Source organism: Nannobrachium achirus, assembly GCF_963921795.1.
Source record: "Nannobrachium achirus genome assembly, chromosome: 4".
NCBI lineage: Eukaryota > Metazoa > Chordata > Actinopteri > Myctophiformes > Myctophidae > Nannobrachium > Nannobrachium achirus.
In genome coordinates, this window is record NC_137813.1 from 66,119,432 (window position 1) to 66,146,618 (window position 27,187).

Here is a 27,187-nt window from a genome sequence, read left to right on the forward strand (position 1 = left end):
TAGTCCCAGTCCCTCCTTGCTGCCTCCACCAGGTCAGATGCTGTGGTAGTCCCAGTCCCTCCTTGCTGCCTCCACCAGGTCAGATGCTGTGGTAGTCCCAGTCCCTCCTTGCTGCCTCCACCAGGTCAGATGCTGTGGTAGTCCCAGTCCCTCCTTGCTGCCTCCACCGTCCACTCAGCCAGGAAGAAGGACAGGGAGCCCATGAAGCCCACCAGCACCAGGATGAGCAGCTGCCAGTGGAGCAGCAGGTAGTTGCTGTAGCCGAACGCCAGCGCCGCCATGATGGACTGTGTGTGTGAGGGGGGGGGGGGGGGGGACACAAACACTATGTTACAATGGAGGCATTCAGTAGACGCTAGTGATGCATATGTTGCCAATGTTATCGGTGGTATGTAGGGCTGTCTAATTATGTCATTTTACTTCACGATTCATTGTCACTCAAATAATTGCGATTAACGATTTAATTGTGTTTCTGTCGTTGATGATTACATTTCTGTTTGGCTTTTAGGCTTTTAAGTTGCACATGGTAGATATGAAACATAACCTAAATATACAAACAAATTACCGACATAGTTGATAACTTTATACTTAAAAAAGTTTTTTTTAAACTTAAAAACACACTCTGTGCCGCGCTGTGAGCTTGTATATCTGCTATTTTTTCAATAGTTAAAGCACAAAATATTGCGTAATAATGCGTTCCCAGTCTAAATGGGTTAAACCTCCTTTCATTCATGGGGGGGCCTGCAGTGAATCCTTGTACCCAGAGCCCAGAATTTAGTGCGACACCCCTGACTGTGGGCGACGGCGTACCTGAACGAAATAGAAGCAGGCGAAGGCCGGAGCGCTTTCCTCACGCCACACGAAGCCGATGATGCTGAACAGCTGTGTGTTGAAACAGCTGTCACCAAGACCCAACAGGAAGCTGCACAACAACGCCACCGGTACACTGATACACACACGCACGCACACATGCACGCACGCACGCACGCACGCACACACGCACGCACGCACGCACGCACACACACACACACACACACACACACTCTCTCTTTTAGAACTTTTATTATTATTTTTTTGTATATGCATTTTTTGAATACAAGACTTCAACTTTTAGTACAGTATTGAAACCTTTCTTTAAGTAAAACGTTTGTCCTCTTTCTTTCTTTCTTTCTTTCTTTCTTTCTTTCTTTCTTACTGCATTTAAATTTCTCTATGAAATGTTAACACAGCTACAAAAACTCCTCCTTGTCCTTAACAGACAAGGAGAAAGAAAATAGCAGATCTACAAGCTCGCGAGCTTGTAGATCTGCTATTCACGCTGTCACGCTATGACATTTTACATGACGATTAATTGTCACTCAAGTAATTGCGATTAACGATTTAATTGTCGTTGACAATTACATTTCTGTTTGGCTTGTAGGCTTTGAAGTTGCACACGGCAGATATGACACATAACCTAAATATACGAAGAAATGACATATTTGACAACTTTATACTTAAAAAATAACATTGATCGGCGATCTACAAGCTCACAACGCGCCGCATCGCGACGCGTTGTGAGCTTGCAGATCTGCCATTTCCACTACTTTTTGAAAGAGTTTGAAACTACATTAACATTTCTCAACATGGAAACGATTATGACAATTATGCAAAATAATTGCGATTACCTCAAATCATTGCGATTAGACGATTATGTAATAACTGTGACAGCCCTAGGGGAGGGAGGGGGAGAGGGTCCTTACCTGGGGGTGATGTAGGCCTGCAGTGAGGTCCCCTCCTCGGGGGGCGATGGGAGCGTCCTTACCTGGGGGTGATGTAGGCCTGCAGTGAGGTCCCCTCCTCGGGGGGTGATGGGAGGGTCCTTACCTGGGGGTGATGTAGGCCTGCAGTGAGGTCCCCTCCTCGGGGGGGCGATGGGAGGGTCCTTACCTGGGGGTGATGTAGGCCTGCAGTGAGGTCCCCTCCTCGGGGGCGATGGGAGGGTCCTTACCTGGGGGTGATGTAGGCCTGCAGTGAGGTCCCCTCCTCGGGGGCGATGGGAGGGTCCTTACCTGGGGGTGATGTAGGCCTGCAGTGAGGTCCCCTCCTCGGGGGCGATGGGAGGGTCCTTACCTGGGGGTGATGTAGGCCTGCAGTGAGGTCCCCTCCTCGGGGGGCGATGGGAGGGTCCTTACCTGGGGGTGATGTAGGCCTGCAGTGAGGTCCCCTCCTCGGGGGGCGATGGGAGGGTCCTTACCTGGGGGTGATGTAGGCCTGCAGTGAGGTCCCCTCCTCGGGGGCGATGGGAGGGTCCTTACCTGGGGGTGATGTAGGCCTGCAGTGAGGTCCCCTCCTCGGGGGGCGATGGGAGGGTCCTTACCTGGGGGTGATGTAGGCCTGCAGTGAGGTCCCCTCCTCGGGGGGCGATGGGAGGGTCCTTACCTGGGGGTGATGTAGGCCTGCAGTGAGGTCCCCTCCTCGGGGGCGATGGGAGGGTCCTTACCTGGGGGTGATGTAGGCCTGCAGTGAGGTCCCCTCCTCGGGGGCGATGGGAGCGTCGCTGGCGATGTTGAGGAAGATCAGGTAGAAGGCCAGGAAGTGCGTGATGAGGCCCAGCAGCACCACGGGGTTCCTCCCCAACCGGTTGCACACGTTCAGCATCCCGAACACGCCCCCTCCTGGCCACGCCGAGAAAAGCAACCCAAACCGACCCCCACACAGAAAACAAATCGTCGTCGTCGGGTGGAAACCTTGTATGTCCAAAACCGTTCGTTTTGCATTTATCATTTTAAAAATGATTTAAACTAGTGAAAACAGCCGATCTACAAGCACACAACGGGCGTTGTGTGCTTGTAGATCGGCTGTTTTCACTACTTTTATGCGACGGCCTTGTACGATGAAGCAGGGCTTTACTTTGCGAAAGAACGTATACATTTTAAACTTGGAGATGCGAGGTTTCCACCCGATAATGACAAAATGGTAAATGGTGCATTTATATAGCGCTTTTTATTCCAACGCGCTTTACATAGATCGTTGCATTACATTGACCCATTCACACACACATTCATACAACCTGCTCATCGGGAGCAATCGGGGGTTCAGAGTAGGGCTGCACGATATGGACCAAATTTCACATCTCGATATTCATGCCAAATACTTCGATATCGATACGATATTACCGTACACATTTCATGTTCAATATTTGAAGTGTTTCAAAAGTGAAAACTAAGCATTATTCAAAAAACTGCATAATAATAAGTCAATATCACTCTTGTTTCCAAGTCTATGCTTCAACTCAATTATAGTACTTTTGTACTCAATTATCTGAAAATGTGAGATTATTGTCACAAAACATACATTAACAATGTATGCCTTATTTGATGATAGCCCATTTTCAAGCTCACAACTCGCCACGATGTGACGCTTGGAGATCGGCCATTACAAAAAAGATATTTTGAGAGAGTTGAGTACTTTTGCTTTGGTACTGTAAGTACCGTATATACAGTACATTATGTATGTTCATGCCAATACTTTGTACCTTTTGTAATTCTTTATAAAGGCTTACAAAAGGCCTAGTGCTATACATACAGTATATCATCGTTGTTGGGTGGAAACCTCGTATCTGCAAGTTTCAAATTTTAACGTTTTTTGGGGAAGTAAAGCCCTGCTACATTGTACAAGGCCGTCGCACAAAAGTAGTGAAAACAGCTGATCTACGTGCTTGTAGATCGGCTGTTTTCACTAGTTTAAATCATTTTTAAAATGATAAATACAAAACAAACGGTTTTGGACATACATGGTTTCCACCCGACAACGACGATATAATTAAGCACTTCTTCTACCACGGCTTATAAAGACTCACCCAAGATCTCTCCTAAGCCAATGAAAATGCCAGAGAGGCCGATGAGGCTCTTGGCATCTTGGCCGAACTGCGTCATGGCGCCGATGCACGTCCCGTACACCCCGCTGTAGAAGGTCAGCTCCAGACCTGCTCCGCGGAAGAGATTTATGTTTCATAAATAACTAGAAGCAGTGATCTTCCGAGCACAGGTCTCCACCAGGCCAGGTGGCCTGTTATAGCGCCACCATGAGCCGGATTTGAAAAGTTTGAAGTGGCATTTCTTCCTCGGCCTAGTGGGAATGTGTGTGCACAATTTCAAAAAAAATTGCACGCTGTGTTCGTGATTTGAGGCATTTTGTTCAAAACTGACAAATCTTACAAACTTTGAAAGCCAATCTCAGCCAATCAGGATGGAATATGGGCAATCAGACAGATCCATGTTGATCACATGACTGTAGATATACTGTCTACCGATTTGCGTGATTTTTGGACAAAATCTGTAGTGTACAGAAATGTGTTTTGCAAACATGGTGGCGCTAGAACAGGGCCATTTGAAAAATGTGGGGCAGAGGTTCTGAATTGGCATCCAGGGAGTGTGTGTGCTCATTTTGTCAGCGACCGGGCCAACGGCGCCGTAGATTAGCTGGTGACAAACTGGAGGACACATGGACGGACGGACAGGGGCGAAAACATACTCTCCCCCATGCCTTTGGCTGGTGGAGACAATGAACACAATTAGGGCTGTCAAAAATATGATATAATCGTCCAATCGTAATTATTTGAGGTAATCGCAATTATTTTTGCATAATCGTCATAATCGTTTCCATGTTGTTCCTATAGTTTCATACACTTTCAAAAAGTAGTGGAAATAGCAGATCTACAAGCTCACAATGTGTCGCATCGCAACGTCAAATATGTCAGTAATTTCTTTGTACATTTAGGTTATGCGTCATATCTACCATGTGCAACTTCAAAGCCTACAAGCCAGACAGAAATGTAATTGTCAACGACAATTAAATCATTAATCGCAATTATTTGAGTCACAATTAATCGTCATGTAAAATGCCATAATCGTGACAGCCCTAAACACAATATGTAGACATATTACGATGTTTAGGTAGTGTCGTTCTTAAGCAGTGATTTCAAGCATTTTGTTTTTAATTATTATTTCAATACATTTTCAAACAATCCAAAAAAAAGCTTCGTTTTCTCATCAATAAAAAAAAAACAAATTCAATATATATATTTTTTTAATATCATGACGAAATCACAGAAAAAAATAAAAATAAACAAATAAATTCCATACGTTTGAAGACAAACGCTCAAGAAGTGGTGAAAACAGACGATCTACAAGCTCACAACGCTGCGCGAAGCGACACAGCTTGTAGATCTGCTTTTTTTCACTAGTTTGGGTCCCGGCGAACATCAAATTTCTGCTCAGTGGAAGAGCGAGCAAAGGTCCCAAATCCACCCACTTATCACACGGAACAAAGCTAAATCTCATGACCAAAACATTCTGACAGGCAAAGTCCTAATCTGTGACTCGGGAAAAAGCACGAAAAGAGGCGGCACACGGCTGCAGCATTTCATAAAAAAATGAATATGTAGAAATATGATATTAGTATCATTCTAAAGCTAAGCTATTGTCCTGCTGTTCCACATACAGCCCAACCAGTTGAAGAAATCACAGAATGACACTATAATGAAATATGCAAGACCATAGAGCGTGGTTTACTGGTGCCACTAAAAAAATCTTTCATTTCCTCATAGACTTTCACACAAATATTTATAACAATTATGTTAAGCCTAGAACCAAGCCATCCAGGATGGCAGTGAATCATGACCGTGAAACCTTTGTTTCTGTCAACATATATATTTTTTAAATCGCTAAACAAAGTGTATTTATCAAATGTGTCAAGTACAGCTTGTAAGCATCGGGCATTCGAGGCATGAGCTACACAGCCAAACGTGTGGGTAGCGCTGACCAGAATTTTGCCAAAATGGCTTGCAATATACAGTTCTGCTGGCATTTACTCTCGTTTTGGGCTTCCCTGACACTGAGCTTAACATTAACAAAGTGTAAAAATGGCCAATATGTGTTGTTTTTTCTTTTCCTTATTACTGTGAGAGAGTGCGATCATTCAATGCCCCAAGTAACAAAGGTGAACACCAAAAGAACAGTATTGCAGGCCTGCCAGGCCATTTTGACCATTTTTGGAGGGGACCTAACCACACATTTGGCTGTGTTGCTCATTCCACGAATGCCAGATCCTTACAATCTGTACCTCGTTGTAAAGGTGACGAATCAACGATAACAATGATATCAAACACAATACCATTTGGCATAATTAAAAGGGAGATATAATTAATTATTAATATATTTCCTTTCTTTTTGTGCTGAGTTTATGTTTTTACATAGGATCAAAGGTTTTATGGTCATGAATGATTCACTGAGACCCTGCCTGGATGGCTTGGTTGCAGTCAATGGGAAAAATGAATGGGAGATTTTTAGTGGCACCAGTAAACCACCGCTGCAAAGCTCTATTAGGGTTCATGTTTATGTGGACCAACCTGCGTACGCTATAGTGATGCTGAGCAGTAGCATCTCTTTGGTGACCAACAGTTTACAGGCTTTGACTGCAACGAGAGAGAGAGAGAGGGAGATTGATTAAAAAAACAGAACTCATATTTTTGAGACCATCGCTCCATTGTTTACAATGGTTTGTAATGCAAGCGCAGACGTGTTACCACCCGATGTGGAGACACAATCAAAAATGGCCGCGGTGTGAGCATGGTCAATGCGGGCTGAACTCACCAAAAGCATCCGTAGCCTTGGCACACGTGCCTGCGCTGGGTGTTCTGCAATGATGAGGAGGAAATGTTTATAAGAAATACAAGAATAAGTCAGACAGAATGTGTACCACTGTGAGCATCATAGGTCTTCTTGTTTCTTTAGATAAAAATAAAACAAAAAGTGCATTTTGCGCTGCCAGCATCTTTGAGTTTCTATGGTCGAAATTTGGTTTGGATAAGTGAAAAATATGAAACATCATTCTACCATGTCTCCCTACATCAGGGGTTCCCAAACCTTTTTGTCTCAGGGCACCCCATGAATATTTTTTTAATCCGAGGCACCCCTACATTATAATTTTCACTCCCAGCACCTTATATTTATAGCAAATTGTCGGGTGGAAACCTTGTATGTCCAGAACCGTTCGTTTTGTATTCATCATCTATAAAATGTACTAAACTAGTGAAAACAGCAGATCTGAGGCGTTGTGTGCTTGTAGATCGGCTGTTTTCACTAGTTTTGTGCGACAGTCTTGTATGATGAAGCAGGGCTTTGCTTTACCAAAAGACATACACATTTGAAACTTGGAGATACAAGGTTTCTGCCCAACAGTGACGATATTTTAGTGATTATGTTGTGAGGAAAACGTTGAGATAATTAGCCATTTTGGTTAGAACTGACTGAAAATAACTTTGTACTTCAAGTTTAAAATGATACTAAATATAAGTGTCCAAATAAATTCCAAATATTATCAAACTATCTCGCAGCACCCCTGAATTGCCGCCGCAGCACCCCAGGGTGCCCCGTCACCCACTTTGAAAACCCCTGGCCTACAGTGTTGAGCAAAATTAGTCATAGTCTTCTGAAGTCTTCTGAAGTTTGTTTAGTTTTAGTCATATATTAGTCATCTGAAAGGTTTTTGTAGTAGTTATAGTGAAGTTGACTGTATCTCATGAGATTTTCGTCCATGCTATGATGACTAAAACCCAGAGTTGCTCCCGGTTAGCAGGTTGGTGCCTTGCATGGTTTCCTCCGCCATCGGTGGGTGAATGTGTGTGTGAATGGGTGAATGTAATGCACGATCTCTGTAAAGCGCCTTGGATAAAGGCACAATATAAATACACCATTTACCATTTAAAACCAGTAAGACTCCCTAATCGGCCGTCAGGTTGCACACACAAACTTAAGAAGGCAAAGGTAGGCAATCAGGAGGGAATATGGGAAATGGGACAGATCCATGTTGATGACATAACTTTAAAAGATACTGTGTACAGCTTGGCGTGATTTCAGGGCAAAATCTGTAGGAGCAGTGTCCAAAAATGTGATTTGCAAGAATCGGCCTCATGGTGGCGCTAGAAGAGGGCAATGTGAGAAATGAGGGGTGGCAGTAGTGGTTTGGCAGCCGAGGAGTGTGTGTGGAAACTAAGTTTGTCAACAAATAGAAACTAGACTAAAATGTCAGGGTGGGATTACTGGAGAACAGATCCAGTAGAACTAGCTCACCGCTTGTAGATCTGCTATTTTCAGCATGCAACCAGTGTAAAATCTGACATTATGGCGCCATCAATGCCCGTCAAAGTTCAGGGCAATGAACAAGTTGTTTTGAACGCCTCGCTCATGAATGACCCATGGCTACGAGCTAGCCTCGTACCCGCCCCTCTTCCAGAAACCATTTCATCTTCTGGAATCCTCCTGGAGAACGGAAGTTGGTCGTTTACTAGGCTAGCTACGAGCAGGGGTGTCGCACCAAATTCTGGGCCCTGGGTACAAGGATTCACTGTGGGCCCCCCATGAACGTTCTTCATAGGGGGAACTGGGAACGCATTATTTTGTGCTTTGACTATTGAAAAATAGCAAATATACAAGCTCACAGCGCGGCATCGAAGTTTTGAATATTTCAAATCCTTCTAAGGTTTTTTTGAAAAGCCCATGTTTCTATGTCAGTGGTGCTAACTTTTTCATGTCAAGGACCCCCAACATGATATGTATTTGGCCCACGGACCCGCATCTCAAAATATTTAGTTCCAGGACCCCCGAGAATCAAAATTTGAGTTGCAAAAGTTCGCTTAAAAAATACATATACTCAAAGATTTGCACACATTTTCACAACCTTTCAAAAAATAGCAGATCTACAAGCTCGCAGCGCGGCACTCGGTACCGCACTGTGAGCTTGTATATCTGCTATTTTTCAATAGCTAAAGTATAACATAATTAAGGCCCCTCCATCTTGGGCCCTAGTAACTCAGTCACACTTTTCCCTAGCCTGGTTTCCAGCCTGTTCGCTCCGTTCCGCGATTTGTTTTGTCTCTCCGCATCACAGTCTGGGGGGGATTCATTTGACTCGTATTTCAGGAACAAGTTGTGACGTAGGCGTCGTCGTTGCTGATTGGATGTTGTTCCAACGTATCAGAGCAGGGTTAGGGTAGCTATGTCATCAGCCAGCCAATACAGACTGGTATATTTGTCCCGCCCCACACCACACCACAGACCAATCGGAAGCCGCGGTGGCTGGAAAGCCACGTGGTGTTGTTCCAACTAATCTGAGCTGCGTCATCAGCCAGCCAATACACACTGGTGTGTTTGACAGACATCACCAAAGACCAATCGGAAGACACGGCTGTGTGAATCCCGCTTCTATGTCCCACCTCCCCTTGGAGATAGGAGGCTTTCCAGACTGATGCGGAGAGACAAAACAAATCGCGGAACGGAGCGAACTTCCTGGAAACCAGGCTAACTTTCCCCCCCCCCCCCCCTTGTGACGGCCCTGGCTACGAGACGGGGGGCTTTTACTAGGGGTGGGCGATATGGAAAAATACAATATCACGATATTTTCCCAAGCTGTATCACGATACACAATTTTATCACGATTCTTTTTCATATTGGTTTTTATGGTTATTTTTCAAGTTACTTGACAAAAACTAGACTCTCTGGGTTCCTTTTGGGAGGTCTAATTTGAACTTTACAAGTATGTAACTCTGACAGTATACAAATGAAACCGGAGACCTTGACATTTTAAAGTTTGAGAGCTACTGATTTTGACCAAAATGTAGGTTTAAATTTAATTCTGCAATGAATCTCTGTTTTAACGATTAAACAGGATTTTTTACAAGGCTCCCTCAATTGTATCATGATATATACGATACCTCTGTAAAGGCATATCATGGAGACATTGTATCGTCTCAACGATAATTATCACCATATCGCCCACCCCTAGCTTTTACTCACTGCTCTGTGGAGGAACTCTCCGACGACGAGTCCACCAGGAGGGCCGGTCCAGACGTCGTCTCCGAGGACGACGTGGGGTCAGGGTCCTGCTTCCTGATGAGGAAGAACAGGAAGCAGCCCACCAGGCTGATGACCGTGAGCGAGATGAACACCGTCTGGCGTGCTTTGTCTGACACACGCACGCACACACACATAATATATTTACATCACTTGTGGGGACATTACATAGACTTCCATTCATTTTTATACAAGTCCTGTGGCCTTACCCTAACTTCTATCCCCAAACCTAACCATTGTGGGGACCTACTATTTTGTCCCCACACTGTCAGAGGTCCCGTGCAGGTGACTGGGTGAACATGCGTTTAGTCCCCATAAGTATAGCTAGACAAACACACGCATGCGCGCACACACACACACACACACACACACACACACACACACACACACACACACACACACACACACACACACACACACACACACACACACACACACACACACACACACACACACACACACACACACACACACACACACACACACACACACACACACACACACACACACACACACACACACACACACACACGATGGACACTCATGTGCCCACATTAAAAAGTATGAACATTGCAGGCAACCACGAAAGTCTGTTTTTTTCTTGGCAGTAAATGAGAAAAAACCTCCCTCCCTCAGGATATGCAAAAACATGAATTGTAATTGCTTTGTGTACACTGACAATAAAGTAATCTTCTCCATCCATCCATGTAAAAAATAAACATCTAAAATACCTGTTATGTGAGTTTGATGGTGCCATGCGAAATATATATAGAGGTTTCCAAAGAACAAGCTGCAAAGAGAGACATGGACATGTTCAAAGAGTATTACACACAAACATACGGTTGTGCACAAAACACAGCTAGTCAATGACGGCAAGTAAACGAGAGTCACCTGAATTGCAGCAAGGCCCAGAATATGCCACTGTTCCTGCCGATGGTCGTATCACTGGAGTTGACGGCCAGAACATAGCCCTGAGCCGTCCACAACACTGGATGTATAGATCACATAGATCAGAGCACATTTAGGAATTATTTTACACTTTAGCTATTGAAACATAGATATAGAAGTAGTACTTGTAGGTCTGCATTTTCTTTCTTTTTTCTGAAAAAAATTAAAATGTGTGTAAATCTTTGAATATAAAACTCAAATAGGCCTATTTGCTTCTAGGGAGGGTCCCCTTGAACAACATATTTTGAGATGGGGGTCCGCAGTCAAATACATGTCATTTTGGGGGTCCTTAACATGAAAAGGTTTGAGAACCACTAATTCAGAAGAAGGTTTTAGAATATATTTAAAGAATCGGGTAAAAAATATTCAAAGACACGTTTTCACTTTCTTTTTTCAAAAATAGCAGATCTAAAAGCTTGCAGCGTGGCACTCGCTGCTGTGCTGTGAGCTTGTAGATCTGCTATTTTTCAATAGCTGAAAGAGGTTAAAATCTAAAGCGACAAAGACACATTCCCGGGCCTTAATGGGTTAATCCATAGGCATATAAAGGTAGACGCCTCCTCCGACGGGAAGTTGGTTAAAGAAGACTGGCAAGCTTCCTGAATTCTGAAGGACGCTTCCTTGGGTGTGATGTGTGACAGAATGGGAGGCTCGGTAAGCCAATCAGATGCGGGAAGGCGCTGGACTGGCGGGACTCCAGTCTTCAGCAGAGTGCCTTCCACAGTTCCACACTTCCGCCAGTCCTGTTTTACCAGTCGCGCCAATGAACTGCAGCGGTGGAGGAGGTATTTAGCTTTTTATATCTGCAGGTTAAACCCTATATTCTATTCTTGGTTAGCACTTCGCCTCACAGCTAGAAGGTCCTGGGTTCGATTCCTACCGGGGGACGCTGTGGGTGCTGGGGGCGTGTTCCTCCCTCCTCATCATCAGCGCCCACACCCTAGGCGGGGTTGGCGATAGGGCCTTTCTGTGTGGAGTTTGCATGTTCTCCCCGTGTCTCCTAGGGTTGATACCCTCACAAAAACATGCAGCAATCCTGATCTCAATAATGACTCCCCCTGGCCAGCCGGGGCGCCTGATGGAGGGGAAAGGAACTGGTTGGAATAACGTGTTCCTTTCACGCGCCAGGGAGGGATGTCCAAACCAGGGAAATCTCCACTGTCACGTGAAAAGAAGCAACTTGGGCTCCTCATGCATAGAAGGAAGCATGAGGTCAGTCCGTTGTCTCCCCAGGCGTGGCAGAGGGAGAGCAGAGCCCAGGATTACATATGCAATTGGCACTGGGTGAAAAATGGGTTACAAAATCGTGGGATAAAAATTAAGAAAAAAAAACTACGCAGCATCAAGGGGTTTATTATGTAGGCCCTAAAAGTATGTCCTTGATTGAAGGGGAATATTTTGTGTTAAAAATGTTTCCGGTTTGATAGTGCCGGCCAAAGTGTAGTCTGTCTAGGACTACAACATGACGTAGAGTGGTTTCCGCTCCCGACCGGATCAAACCACCGAAAAGTGAAGGGACCCTCCCTAGGCTAGGAGAATGCTATTTCTCAAACTCATGCCTGTGGAAGAGTCGTAGGCAACCTCCTTCACATTTTATTTACAAATTGTTCAACCATTTCAATTGATATGCGAGAACAAACAAACAAACAAACAAACAAGCGTGATATTTCATCACTTTCATTTTACCTGCTGCTGCTACGCCAACGAGTACAGAGGCTGTATAAAAGGTCCATGTGTAAGGATGTATGAAGATGGCAATGTAGCCACTGCAGGGGGGGAAAGAACAACATGTCATTAGGAGAGACTGGCCAAACAGGAACACCTAGTATATTTAAAGATGGGGTGCCATGATTTTTTCCCCCCGTTATGATTATACTAGGAGAAAAAAAAGAAGAAAAAAAGGTATACAGAAAGTGTTCAAATTGTGTTTTTATGTTGCCACACCCACCAGTTCATTAACTCATTTACTGCAATTTAAAACATTGCTGAACTCATGAACTGCCAGGTCTTCCTTACCTTTTAACGTGGGCACGTGCACGAAATGCGCGCACGATCTGTGCACGGCTCATGTACCAGGCATACTGTGTAGACCCGATCAGCTTTCAAATAAAGAAATCCCATAGAAAATAGTCCTTTCTGTCGCAGAGTAGTACTGCTCCATGTGTACATGGAAGCGAATGGAAGCTGCGATATGGTCTCGCGTGGGCACGTGCGAAAAATGTGAGCACGATGTGTGCACGGATCATGTACCAGGCATGTGTAGAGCCGATCACAGCTTCCAAATAAAAAAATCTGATTGAAAACAGACCTTTCTGTCGCTGCGCAGCATCTGCTAGTGTTTGTATGAAAGCTAATGGAAGCTGCGATATGTTCCCGCCTCCCGACCGGATACGGAAACCTGATCCGGTCGAAAACCGGAAATGCGGCCGGAAACAGTTCTCCGAGGGGGCGATCAGTCCGGATCGGCGACAAAGAGCGATCATACTTTTAATTGTTACATAACGATTTAAGCATATTAAATCTCCGGTTTCCTCGGGCGCAGCAGAGAGGTACAGCGGCGTTTCTTCGGTACATCGCGGATGGCATTAAATGAGTTAACTATGCCTGGTTGTCATGGTGGGTGGTGACCCAGCAGAAGTTAGCCACCCCCACAGTGGTGGGTGTATGGCGAAAGGGGAGGGAAGATTTTATGGTGTCAATAAATCAGTGCTTTTTGATGGGGCCTTTTGACTTGGAGGCTTTCAGCTTTCAGGAAGAAACCAAAAATACGCAGGGAAGGCAAATGTGCACATTATAAATATGGCACCACATCTTTAACTGAAAGACAAGCGGTGTGTGTGTGTGTGTGTGTGTGTGTGTGTGTGTGTGTGTGTGTGTGTGTGTGTGTGTGTGTGTGTGTGTGTGTGTGTGTGTGTGTGTGTGTTACCTGTATAAAAGTCCACTAAAGAACATGGAGAGCTGTGGTCCTATGACCGCGACCACTGACGGAGCGATCATATTGGATGCAGAGAAAACGCCATAGATGATGGACATGCTACAAGAAGGACAGGACGGTTACAGGCACGTGCACACATAGACATCAAAGGGGGCTTGAGAGTCCGCTTGTACAAACATCCGTTTAGTTAACTATTGAAACCCTAGTTCAGTGGTTCTCAACCTGTGGGTCGGGACCCCCAAGAGGGTCCCCAAATGATTTTAGGGGATCCCCAGACAATTAACTTAAACAACTGAAGCAAAAGTAAACAAACCAACATAAAGTTTAAATGTATAGAGGGTATATGCACATTTCTAAAGTGACAATTTAAGGACCTTGTAATACTTCTATATCATGACAAATTAAACATTGGCCAAATTGTCAAATATTAGAGGCAGACATTGTGAAAATACCTGATCTACATGCCCACAACGCCTCGCAATGTAGATCTGCTATTTTCACAATAATCTCTTAGTGCTCGTCAGGGTGGGACGGTCCCCAGTTAAAATAGGAGAACCAGTGGTTCTGCCCTAGTTCAGTGGTTCTCAACCTGTGGGTCGGGACCCTAAGGGGGGTCTCCAAATGATTTTGGGGGGGTCCCCAGATGATTAGCTTAATGTGTTTTTTCACTGAACAGTAAACAAACCAACATACATGTATAGACTATAGAGGGTATCTGCACATTTCTAAAGTGAGAATTTGAGTTTGTAATACTTCTAAAATGACAAATTAAACATTGGCCAAATTGTCAAATATTATAGGCAAACATTGTGAAAATAGCTGATCTACATGCTCACAACGCCTCACAAACGCGAGGCGTTGTGAGCATGTAGATCTGCTATTTTCACAATAGAACCGTGTTATACAAAATGTAATGGCTCAACTCTTAGTGCTCGTCAGGGTGGGGGGTCCCCAGTTAAAATATGATTATTTTGTGGGTCGCAGCCTGAAAAGGTTGAGAACCACTGGCATAGTTGAGTCCCCCAGGCGTCTATAGGGCGTCCTGTTTCCTCCTACACTACATATCCTTATCTTTGGTGAAAATAGACAAACATGGAGATCGGCTATATTTGAAGGGATGTTCACCCCAGGATAGTAATGCTAGGGTTCTTTAGAGATTCTCATCTCACACAAACGTTGCCTGACAAAAATAACCACTAGCCCATTTTATCAATTTAGTTTTACTCTGCCAATTGCTCCATGGCAAAAAAAAGAAAAAAAAGAACTATGAAACAAGCTATTTAGGCCTAGAATTATTGAATGCTTTAACTATTGAAAAAATATTTAGTATCATTTTAAACTTGAAGTACAAAGTTATTTTCAGTCAGTTCTAACCAAAATGGCTATTATCTCAACATTTTCCTCGCAACATAATCACTAAAATATCGTCACTGTCGGGCAGAATCCTCGTATCTCCAAGTTTCAAATGTTTATGTCTTTTGGTAAAGCAAAGCCCTGCTTCATCATACAAGACTGTCGCACAAAACTAGTGAAAACAGCCGATCTACAAGCACACAACGCCTCGCGATGCGAGTCATAAATTACCTGGTGTATCCACTGCCATGAAACTCTGAACTGTTGAAGCTCTTCAACACCGTTTGCTGGGAAGACAAAGAAAATGGACAGTTATGCCTGGTTTATACTTCCTCGTACATCGGTGTCATGTGCAAGTAGCTGACCTTGTAGGTTATTGGCACCATTGCAAAACTAAGTAGAAATGAGGCATTACAGTATAGAGTTTGATTGCTGAGGTTCTATGTAATCAATATGATCAGGACTAAATGAAGAGGTTCTAATCAATCAATACCATAAGGATTGATTGATGAGGTTGCGTGTAAACAATATGATCAGGATTAAATGAAGAGGTACTGTAGGTAGGGCAGTCACAATTATTACATAATCGTCTAATCGCGATTATGTCTTTTTCATAATTGTCCTAATCGTTTCCATGTTGAAAAATGTTTAAATACGATGAAAAATAAAAAAGTGGCAATAGCAGATTTACAAGCTCACAACGTGTCGCGATGCGATGCGTTGTGAGCTTGTCGAACGGCTATTTCCACTATCAATTTAAGTGTAAGTATAACGATGTCAAATATGTCAGTAATTTCTTTGTATATTTAGGTTATGTGTCATATCTACCATGTGCGACTTCAAAGGCTAAAAGCCAAACAGAAAAGTAATTGTCAACGACAAAAACTAAATTAAATCATTAATCGCAATTATTTGAGTGACAATTAATCGGCATGAAAAATGTCATAATCGTGACAGCCCTAACTGTAGGCTATACAGTGTGTGTGTGTTGCTGCTCGCGAGCAAGCCTGGCTCTTTAGTTGAGTGGTAACGTACGCGACATCGGATACATAGGTCCTGGGTTTGCCTCCCGGCCGAGGCTACATTGGTGGCAGCGGTACAAATAGGTACTGTAGGAGTGCTCTGTCAGTTCCTTGGATATTGTAGACAGACTGTCAGTGGAGCCTAGCTACTGACTGGCACGTGTGGAGTCTGTGGACGTGCTTCCAGGTAGGGGGGGGAAGACAGTAGGCTATACAGTGTGTGTGCGTTGCTGCTCTTTAGTCAAGTGGTACGCGACCGGCCAAGGCTACAGTTCTACTGTATGTATATGAGGTTCCATGTAACCAGTAAGACTCCCTAATCGGGAGATAAGCGATCGTCAGATCGCATACACAAACTTTAGAAGGCAATCGTAGCCAAAATGGGACAGCTTCATGACATGACTTTAGCTTTGTGTGATTTTAGGCCATAATCTGTAGGAGCAGTGTCCAAAAATGTGTTTTGATTTGGCCTCATGGTGGCGCTAGAAGAGGGCCATGTGAGAAATTTGGGGTGGATGATGATTTGCCATCCAAGGAGTGTGTTGCAAAGTTTGGCATTGATAGGGCCAACGGTGGCAGAGATATGACTAGGGCAAAAGTGTGACGTGACGGACAGACTGACAGACAGACAGCCGGTGGAGCTTTTCATAGTAACTGCGACCTATCGGTCGCAATCAACATAATCAGGATTACATGAGGTTGTGTGTGATCAATATGATCAGGATTGACTGATGATGTCCTGATCAATATTATCAGGCCTAAATCAAGAGGTAGATAGATAGATACCTTTATTATCCCAAGGGGGAAATTCAGTTGTCCAGTTGTAGCATAGCAGTATACAGTTATTTACAAAGTTACAGAGAAGTAAGAAAAAGATAGATAAGAGGGAAAAAAAAGAGCAGTACAGTACCAATAAAGAGAAGGTGCATCGATAGAGGGGGCGAATAATATATAAGTATATATACATAAAGTGTCTTACAAAAAGAGACCGTAACAGTCAATGCTAGTTAGTGCAACATGTATCTCACTGACATTGTTAAACAAAGCAGAATACTCAGAAACTACCAACACAACTTAATAGTGCAAAGTAAAAAATCATTGCGAAAAACAAAAACAAAAAAAGCAGCTCAGAGAAGAAGAAACTAGGGAGCGTGTCACCGCAAGACGCACATGAGCAGGTTCTATGCAATCAATATGATCAGATGTGTGTAATCAATGATATCCAGTTTGTTACCTCTATGTTGCCACATGTTGTAAAAGCAGTGAACATGAACATGAAGGCAAATCCCAGGATGATGATGTTCAACAGCGATTTCCCCTCTGGAGACATGATGACGTGTAGTGTGACAACAAGTCAAGTGTAATCAGTGTCTACTCCTCCTAAAAGGAACAGAAAAAGACACACACATTTATATAACAAACTCCAGTTTATTGTCACATCATGCTAAAGGTATAAGTGATTAGGTATAAGTGATCTTGGTGCAAGCCCACTAGCAAAGTTCCATTTATTTGTATAAACATGCCTTAAAACAACAGAAGTTACTTTCAGTCAGGAGAAAAACAACATCTAGAAGGCATATATGAAAAATGCAAGGTGATGATTTTTCCTTGGCCTCTAGGCAGTGCTCATACAAAGGTTTACACTGATCGGTTGAGATATCGGCCTGTTATAGTGCCATCATGAGGCTGATTTGAAAATATCTAAGTTCCTTCCTCTGCCTAGTGGGAATGTGTGTGTGTGCACAATTTCACCAAAATTGCAGGCTATGTTCATGATTTGAGGCATTTTGTTCAAAACAGAGCAATCCTGCAAACTTTGAAAGCCAATCTTAGCCAACGAGGATGAAATATGGAAAATCAGACGGATCCATGTTGATCACATGCCTGTAGAGCTACTGTCTACCGATTTGCGTAATTTCTGGACTAAATCTGTAGGTATACTATAAAAAGTATAAATACCGGTATATATATTTTTTGCAAAACTCGGCCTCATGGTGGCGCTAGAACAGGCCCATGTGAAAAAAAAGAAACGTGGGGCAGAGTTTCTGAATTGACATCCAGGGAATGTTTGTGCATTTTGGCAGCGACCGGGCCAGCGGTGCCGGAGATTAGTTGGTAGCTTAACAAACACATTCCCTGGATGCCACACAGGGACACATGGACGGACAGACATGGTGCAAGACAGTCTCAGCCATGCCTTTCGGCCTGGTGGAGACAATCATGACACATTACATCAGGGGGGGCCAAATGCAGCCCGAGGACAAATATTATACGGCCTGTGACTTTATTCCCATAAATTGTTTTATAAACGGCCCGTCAGCACCGCCAAACAAGAATGTTTTCCCAGCGTATAATTTGTCAGGATTGTTCCCTGTTGTCTCGAGTGAAGGGGTCAAAGAAAGGCTATTTTATAGTAATTTTTACCTTGCACATCCGGTAACATTTGGTAATGTGAGTTATTTGTGTTTTGTTCAGAGCACACACCTGACAAAAGAACATTGATATTAAATATTGATGATAGTTAATTACAGACGTTTAAACGTGTACATTATGCCTAGATTTAGTCGGCCCTTTAGTGTTTTTATATTTTCTAAGGTGGCCCCCTTTTTGAAAAAAGTTTGGACACCCCTGCATTACAGGGTAAGAGAGAGCCACAAGTTAGGCAGACATACTAAATCAGAAAACACAATAGAAGCAAACCCAGTAACAATTATCAAAAGCATTTTAAATAAAGTATAGGGCCTAATGCCAAAGTAGTATGAGTAAATACAACAATAAATGTCAAAGTGTGTGACAGAGTTCCTCATTCTAAAACCAAACAGCAGCAGATCAAATACCCATACACAATGTATTGCATGTAGGCTATCCATAGCATATGACACAAAGAGTAGTAAACTAGAAGGCTAAATTAATTCATCCACAAGTTGTCAGCAATCGCAGAAGTACACGGTTTGAACTTTGATCACGAGTCATTTATTGGAGTGTTTGTTTGCCTTATTATCATGAAATCACTCACCTTTTGTCTGCATGTAGTTCAACCCTGTGGCTGCAATAGTTTGTGACAGGCTGACAGCTAATAGCGACCTCATCAACATGGTACTTTAGCTGAGTAAGAAATAATACATATGTTATGATAATAATTCAAGAGCTAAGAAACAACTCTTTGATTAGAGTAGGACAACGAATGAAATAGTCTTTCCACTGTTTCCAGGCAGCTCTTCTTCTGTTTTTCATTCCTGCAGTGTAGACAATGCACAGCGTATTACTGCCCTCCACAGGTCTGTAGTATAACTCATTTGGCATTATCCTCAGTGAACATTATTTATAGCAGTGGAGGAAGCCTCTAGTAATAGCTTACTCATTATTTTTAAGTAAACTGCTATGTAGAAATACTCTGTTACAAGTAAAAGTCCGGGATTATAAATAGACTTTACCAAAAACATTTTCAAATGCATACAATGGGTAAAAAATCTTTAGAAAATAGCAGATCTACAAGATGCGACGCATTGTGAATGTATTTAGATGAAAATGAGAGACTGTGAGAGAATTACGAGATCATAAAACTTTATTCAATCAACAGAGTATAATACATGAGTTTGTATTTCATCAAGTCAAGCTGCCTATCTTCATGTTTCTCTGTTAACCCATTTAGGCCTAGACTTATTGAATGCTTTAACTATTGAAACATAGCAGATATACAAGCTCACCGAGTGCCACGCTGCGAGCTTGTAGATCTGCTATTTTTGAAAATGTGTGCAAATCTTTGAATATATGTATTTTTAAAGCATACGTTTGTAACTCAAATTTTACTTCTAGGGGGTCCCTGGAACTGAATATTTTGAGAAGGGGGCCCGTGGACAGATTCATATCATGTTGGGGGTCCTTCACATGAAAACCACTGACACAGTAGTCTCTGAAGAACAGACTAACTGAGCTCCAGTTAAGTGAAAAGGACCTTTTCTTTGACGATGGCTGGCCAGATTGCTGACATAGAAATAACCATAGAACCTTAGAAGGATTCAAAAGACACTTAGAATCGGGTCAAAATTCAAATTTTCTAAAATGGCAGATCTACAAGCTCGCAGCGTGGCACTCTGTGCCGCGCTGTGAGCTTGTATATCGGCTATTTTTCAGTAGTTATAGCATAAAATAATAATACACCATAATGTGTACCCGTTCTGAATGAAAATAATGTCCATCCACCCACCACACCCTCCTGATCCATTCTTTGGCCTATGTCTTCTTAGTGCTACGACTATGTCAGTCAGTCCATTGGTCCATCCGTCTGTCTGTCCAACACTTTGGTCCCAATTGAACAACAATGTCCTCATAAACTGTGGTCTTCTTCTGTGTAACTTCACGGCCCCCAGACAGAAAGCTACGAGGAGGCGCCGGGGTCTGGACAGGGCTGGGCGGAGCTGCGGCTGATTGGCAGCTCCTTCGACAAATCGGAGAGCGGGCTTCGATGACTGGCATTTGGATTTGCCAATGGGGAGAATTCAGCAACCTGAGAGAGAGAGAGAGAAAGAGAGAGAGATTTTTTCATAATCAACTAAATCGATTATATTAGCCACTTGAACCCTAGTGTCCATATTTTGAGAACTTTGGCCAAAAACAGAAATTTCATTTATCATGATATCATCCTCCATCATGCACTGGGATTAATTCACCTCTTATTTGCCAGGCTGTCAGACCAAAATGTACGTTTTCGGGAAAATGAGCTCAAGTGGAGTTAGGAGGTTTTGACCGAAGGGCTTTTACTAGTTTTCATTGGTTCAATATTATTTTAACCAACACACAGACGTAAAGGGTGTTCAATAGCACATATGAAAAAAAGAGAGGGAAACTAGCAGATCTACAAGCTCACAACGACGCGTTGTGAGCTTATAGATCGGCTATTTTTGGCAAATGTTCTGCCCCAGGATAATGGATGTTTTGATTATCTCGATAATATCGTAAATTGCGATTTCTTTGGTCACAATTATCGTGATATAACATTTTCATATCGTCCCATCCCTACTTACGGGGACGTAGGCCAGGTTGTCGCGGAGGCAGGCGTCCTGCAGTTCGCCGCGCAGCGCGGTCACATGACTGCGCTGGGCGGAGACCTCCTGCTCCAGCCAGCCAATCCGAGAGCCGGCTGCCTGGTAGAGATCAGAGAACGTGGAGACCAGCCTCTAGAGGGAGACGGAGAGCCAGAGAGACAGTTAGTTGGGGTCGGGACCCCAAGTGGGGTCCCCAAATTATTTTGTGGGGTCCCCGGATGATTAGCTTAATGTAATTTTTTTCCTCACTCAATGGTAAACAAACCAACACACAGTATAAGTGTATACAGGGTATCTGCATATTCTAAAGTTACAATTTAGGCCTAACCTATATTTAGTAGAGTTCTCAAATTCAGCCCGAGCCCGACCCTACCCGACCCGGCCCAATAACGGGCTCAAAAATTATAATAATTAGTCGGGCTGGGCCGGTCCTCGGGCTCCGTCACTCAAGAGAAAAGGCGCATATCCCTGTCTGTCTATCTGCAGCGCAGCACTGAAGCCTGCCTAAGTTCCTAACCAATGGACCAAGGATAATCGGTGACGCATACGGAAGTATATTCTATCAGTCTCATAGAGCAGTCTGGTTGTTGTGATGACGTCACAAACGAAACCTTTGGATATATGGAAATTCTGCCACTTATTGCATGCCTGAGTTGTGTATGTTTAATCATGGTGGTCAGGTGGTGTCGCGCACCAAACATAACAGATCTGCAAGCCCAGAATGCAAGCCAGATGAACACGTTTTGGGTTTATAGATCTGTCGAGCCAGCTGCCTGTGTTTGGTGCGTCACCGTTGAAAGGACGAAACACAAATCACGCAGGCAGCGACAATGCGAGGGAGAGAGAATGAGAGCTGTATGATTGAGATTGACTCACTGTTGACAACAACAGGGATTTAACGTTAGCCCATTTTGTGCAGAACCTTGCATGTTTCATGAACAATTTAACACGTGAAGTTGCCATTTCGCCAACTATTATATGTCCATTCTCTCACTGTTGTAATTTGAGACACTGGTGCTGCCTACTGGCAACATTTCTTTTTTTTTTCTCTCTCTTGGGCTTTCAGGTTTTCGGGCCGAAAATGATGATAATTGTTAGGGTCGGGCCGGGCTTCGGGCCGGCCCACTCGGGCCCAGTTAGGGCCGGGCCTTAATTTTCAGGCCCGTTGAGAACTCTAATAGTTAGGCCCAAATCAGAAATTAGCCTACAAAAACAAATATGTTGATACATACATGTACTGTAAGCCCCTCCCATACACTAAAATGTGTACCTGGCCTGAATGGGTTAAGGACATTCAAGACTGTTTTAACACCAAACTGGCCAAACTGTCAAATATTAAGTAAGCAAGAGGCGGACATTGTGGAAATAGCCTATCTGCGAGGCGTTGTGAGCATGTAGATTGGCTATTTTCACTATATTTATCTGTGGAACCGAGTCACATTAAATGTAATACCTACAATTCCAAGTGCTTGTCAGGGTGGGGGTCCCCAGTTCAAATATGTTTATTTTGGGGGTCATGGCCTAAAAAGGTTTGAGGGAGATGGAGAGCCAAACGAACAAAAAAAACAAAAACACACAGGTACTCCGAGGCTACTTTTCACTTTTCACAAATAAATGAAGTGATAGTTACCTCACATGCAGTGACCTCCACACCTCCCATCATCCTCTCCGTTCCCGACAGCTCCGCGTGCACTCTGGGTAACTGCAGGGGGAGGGGCTTACCCGTCACAGAGCAACGTGATTGGACCAGACCGTCTCTGACCTGGGAGAGGGGACAGAATGGGAGAGAGAGGGAGAAAGGTTTTGAAAAAACAAAGATGCGGTAAGAAAAAGATTAAAAAGCCCACTTAGTCAACAAAAGTTCTGTCAAGAATCTTGCCAGAGACCTCATTCAAAGCCATTTTGACCTCTTGGTTCTTTACTAAAAACTAAGATTCAGACCTGCCAAAACAAACTGATTCGACTACTACTCGGCCTAAAGCCCACGACCCACCTAATTCCAACACACGTTGCTAGTCTGAGCTGGCTCAGGGTACTAGAACTAGAAGACAGGGATAAGCAAATAAAAATGGGACTTTAAAAATGATTTAAACTAGCGAAAATAGCAGATCTTCAAGCACACAACGCCTCGCGGTGCAAGGCGTTGTGTGCTTGAAGATCGTCTATTTTCACTAGTTCTGTGCGACAGTCTTGTGTGATGAAGCAGGGCTTCACTTTGCGAAAAACGTACACATCTGAAACTTGGAGATACAAGGTTTCTGCCTGACAGCAACGATATACTATAGCAGCCATAGTAAAAATACCTAATATATTATATATACTACCAAGTACTGTACCGTGCGTGCGTGCGTGCGTGCGTGCGTGCGTGCGTGCGTGCGTGCGTGCGTGTTACCTCTTTGTAGGTGTTCTCTACAGTGGTCATGAAGTTGACCAGAGACTTTTTACTCCTAGGATAGAGAGATGAGACAAAGATATAAAGAGTCACTTGATATAAATTAACATGTAGATATGCTTTAGCGTGTATGTACATTTTATTTATATTATAGCACTTCTTACAGAGAGAACTCACAAACTGCTTTACATACATACAAAAATAAACAGGGTACTAAAGCAGTTAGAAAAGAAAAAAAAAGCCTGTATAAATGTTAAACAGGACAGCAAATAACACAAACAAGAAAATATAATCATGTAACATGTGCAAATGCTTGTTCAAAACAACATATCTACAAGCTCCTTTCGCTCAACGTGGTGAGCTTATAGATCTGCTATTTTCACTACTTTAACCCTTGTTTTCTTTTTATTAATTAACTTAGCCCATTTAGAACGGGTACACATTATTGTGTATCATCAGCTTTAACTATTGAAAAATAGCAGATATACAAGCTCACAGCGCGGCACCGAGTGCCGCACTGCGAGCTTGTGCCGCACTGCGAGCTTGTAGATCTGCTATTTTTTTTTTATTGTGAAAATTAGAATTTTTACCCGATTCTATAAGTGTCTTTTGAATCCTTCTAAGATTTTTTTTAAAAACCTATGTTTCTATGTCAGCAATCTGGCCAGCCATCATCAAAGAAAAGGTCCTTTTCACTTAACTGGAGCTCAGTTAGTCTGTTCTTGAGAGACTACTATGTCAGTGGTTCTCAAACCTTTTCATGTGAAGGACCCCCAAAATGATATGTATTTGGCCACGGACCCCCATCTCAAAATATTTCGTTCCAGGAACCCCCCAGAAGCTAAATTTGAGTTACAAACGTTCGCTTTGAAAATACATATATTCAAAGATTTGCACACATTTTCACGACTTTTTCAAAAATAGCAGATCTACAAGCTCGCAGCGCGGCACTCGGTGCCGCGCTGTGAGCTTGTATATCTGCTATTTTTCACTGGTTAAATAATAATTCTAAACATTTAGGAATTATTTTCAATTGATGAAACGTGGTGGTGTGTGCGTGTGTGTGTGTGTGTGTGTGTGTGTGTGTGTGTGTGTGTGTGTGTGTGTGTGTTGCGTGTTATTACCTGTGTGTGTTCGTCATTGAATCCTCCATCTGTCTCAGACGGTCCTCCAACTCCCTCTTCTCTCGCTGAGCCGCTGACAAACGTTTACCCAGAATCCTTAGCGACTGCTCCTTGCGGCGAACCTCCTGAGGATGTGTGTGTGCGTGAAAGAAAGAGAGCTCGTTAGTAACATTGATGAGTAGAGCCCTAAGTAGAGTAGAGTAGTAGCACTAATCTAATCTGTGTGTGTGTGTGTGTGTGTGTGTGTGTGTGTGTGTGTGTGTGTGTGTGTGTGTGTGTGTGTGTGTGTGTGTGTGTGTGTGTGTGTGTGTGTGTGTGTGTGTGTTTGTGTGTGTGTGTGTGTGTGTGTGTGTGTGTGTGTGTGTGTGTGTGTGTGTGTGTGTGTGTGTGTGTGTGTGTGTGTGTGTGTGTGAGTGAGAGAGAGAGAAAGAGGGATGGGAGGATAATCATAATTATCGTTTATCGTGATAAAAAAACACTCACAATAATCGTATCGTGGAGATTTTAAATGTATCGCAAAATTATCCTCTGTCATGTACTGGGATCAATTCACCTTTTATTTGCCGACCTGCATATCTGGTACCATTTAAACCCTGTAAATGGTAAAAGGACCTGTAAATAACATACTTGATAGTCTTTTTTTCCCACTCTCTACCAAATCTCTCTGCCAAAAAAATAGCCGACCTACAAGCTCACAACGCGTCGCAATGTGAAACGTTGTGATCTTGTGGATCGGCAATTCTTTTGTCAAATGTTCCGTCCTAGAATAATGGATATTGGGGGATATTTTGATTATCGCGATAATATTGTAAATTGCAAATTGCAATTCTTTTTGGTCATAATAATTGTGAAATGACATTTTCTCATCGTCCCATCCCTAGTGTGTGTGTGTGTGTGTTCGAACTCCCGGTTCGAACTCCCGTTGGTCCGAACACAGTCGGCAGATTAGTCACTCACCAGCGTCGGCAGGTTAGCTACTCAACAGTGTTAGTTTTACTGAGGTTAGGATTAAGGTTAGGTTTAGGTGGTCGGACCAAAGGGAGTTCGAACCAAGGACACGTTACCGTGCAGTGATGTCATTACGTGCGCATCCCGCATCAAAAACTCATTCAAGTCGCCCAGGGACTCATTCATGTCATGGTCCTGGGGTCCCGGGGATGCGCCTCCATTGGAGTCCATGTTAAAATAATTTACCGGGTCGCGGTAAAAGAAAAAAAAAAGAAAATTCCACAGACACCACCATTGTTCATGGGTGAAAGCATCCTACTTTACCCTACGTTAACACAAATAAAATCCACGTAGAAAGTCTTAAACAGGCGATAGAAACGTCAATGTTTTGATTCCACCAACGTCCGACGCCATTTTGCACGCCCGAATTCATTAGGGGCACATGTTTTAGAAGTTTTAATAGTTCTAAGTTCAAACATTAGCCAAATTGTAAAATAAATATAAGAAATAGGCAAACATTTTGAAAATAGCCGATCTACAAGCTCACAGTGCTCGAAAACATTGTATTGAGGACTCATAAAACTTTTCTGGGACCCATTTGAATGACCACCTGTGGGTCCCGGGACCCATTACATTGAAAACCTAGTAACATCACTGACCGTGTGCGCGCGTACGTACCTGTGCAGCCTGGCTCAGTGTGTGTTGCGTGCGGGTGGTGTCAGCAGTGTGCGTGTGGAGCTGCGCGGTCAGCGTGCGTAGCTGAGCGGACTGCTCCCTCAGCAGACCCTGGGCCTCCTGCTCCCTGTTCAGGGCCTGGCGCAGCTCCGCGCACACGCTCTCAAAACGCTCCACCGGGACCTAGCAAAAGCAGGGGCGTCACAAGGGGGGGGACTGAGTTACTAGGGCCCAATGTGGACTGGAGTAGGGGCCTTGATTAGTTTATACTTTAGCTATTGAAAAATAGCAGATATACAAGCTCACAGCGCTGCGAGCTTGTAGATCTGCTATTTTTGGAAAAAAGTTGTGAGAACGTGTGCAAATCTTTGAATATATGTATTTTCAAAGTGAACGTTTGTAACTCAAATTTTGCTTCTGGGGGTGGTCCCTGGAACTAAATATTTTGAGATGGGGGTCCGTGGCCAAATCAGTTTGGGGGTCCTTCACATGAAAAGGTTTGAGAACCACTGACACAGTAGTCTCTCAAGAACAGACTAACTGAGCTCCAATTAAGTGAAAAGGACCTTTTCTTTGACGATGGCTATAGGTTTTTCAAAAAACCTTAGAAGGATTCAAAAGACACTCATAGAATCGGGTCAAAATTCTAATTTTCACGTTTTTTCAAAAAATAGTAGATCTACAAGCTCTACAAGCTGCTATTTTTCAATAGTTAAAGCATAAAATAATGATACACAATAATGTGTACCCGTTCTGAATGGGTTAATCCAAAGCGACTTACAATAAGCAGGTAATATACATCACTATAATAAGCAAGATAATATGTCAGTACATTAACTCTCCTACTGCCAG

The 27,187-nt window shown here is 43.4% G+C and overlaps 2 protein-coding genes across 2 annotated transcripts; both read right to left on the reverse strand.

The window, feature by feature from the left end:
- Nucleotides 1–125: 125 nt before the first annotated feature.
- On the reverse strand, nt 126–19,328 carry LOC308283418 (UNC93-like protein MFSD11; the record flags this gene model as incomplete). The annotated part of the gene is made up of 14 exons (XM_080723849.1): nt 19,168–19,328; nt 17,386–17,531; nt 15,361–15,416; nt 13,768–13,875; nt 12,528–12,607; nt 10,785–10,881; nt 10,625–10,683; nt 9,837–10,005; nt 6,636–6,679; nt 6,392–6,457; nt 3,842–3,967; nt 2,483–2,657; nt 811–946; nt 126–287 (listed from the first exon to the last, which is right to left on the reverse strand). The coding sequence occupies exons 2-14, from the start codon at nt 17,479–17,481 to the stop codon at nt 126–128; spliced, it is 1,374 nt and encodes a 457-aa protein (XP_080579975.1). The 5' UTR covers nt 17,482–17,531; nt 19,168–19,328.
- Nucleotides 19,329–19,751: 423 nt separating this feature from the next.
- On the reverse strand, nt 19,752–26,649 carry LOC308283426 (coiled-coil domain-containing protein 171-like). The gene is made up of 6 exons (XM_080723859.1): nt 26,339–26,649; nt 24,713–24,837; nt 23,589–23,643; nt 22,827–22,958; nt 21,176–21,328; nt 19,752–20,658 (listed from the first exon to the last, which is right to left on the reverse strand). The coding sequence occupies exons 2-6, from the start codon at nt 24,739–24,741 to the stop codon at nt 20,530–20,532; spliced, it is 498 nt and encodes a 165-aa protein (XP_080579985.1). The 5' UTR covers nt 24,742–24,837; nt 26,339–26,649; the 3' UTR covers nt 19,752–20,529.
- Between the last annotated feature and the right edge of the window lie 538 nt (nt 26,650–27,187).

Coding starts and splice junctions, on each gene's coding strand:
- LOC308283426 (XM_080723859.1), bottom strand. CDS start 24,741: ATGGAGGATTCAATGACGAACACACACAG. Junction 23,644..24,712: donor TCAATGACGAACACACACAG/GTAATAACACGC, acceptor TCTCTATCCTAG/GAGTAAAAAGTCTCTGGTCA. Junction 22,959..23,588: donor TAGAGAACACCTACAAAGAG/GTAACACGCACG, acceptor CCCCTCTCCCAG/GTCAGAGACGGTCTGGTCCA.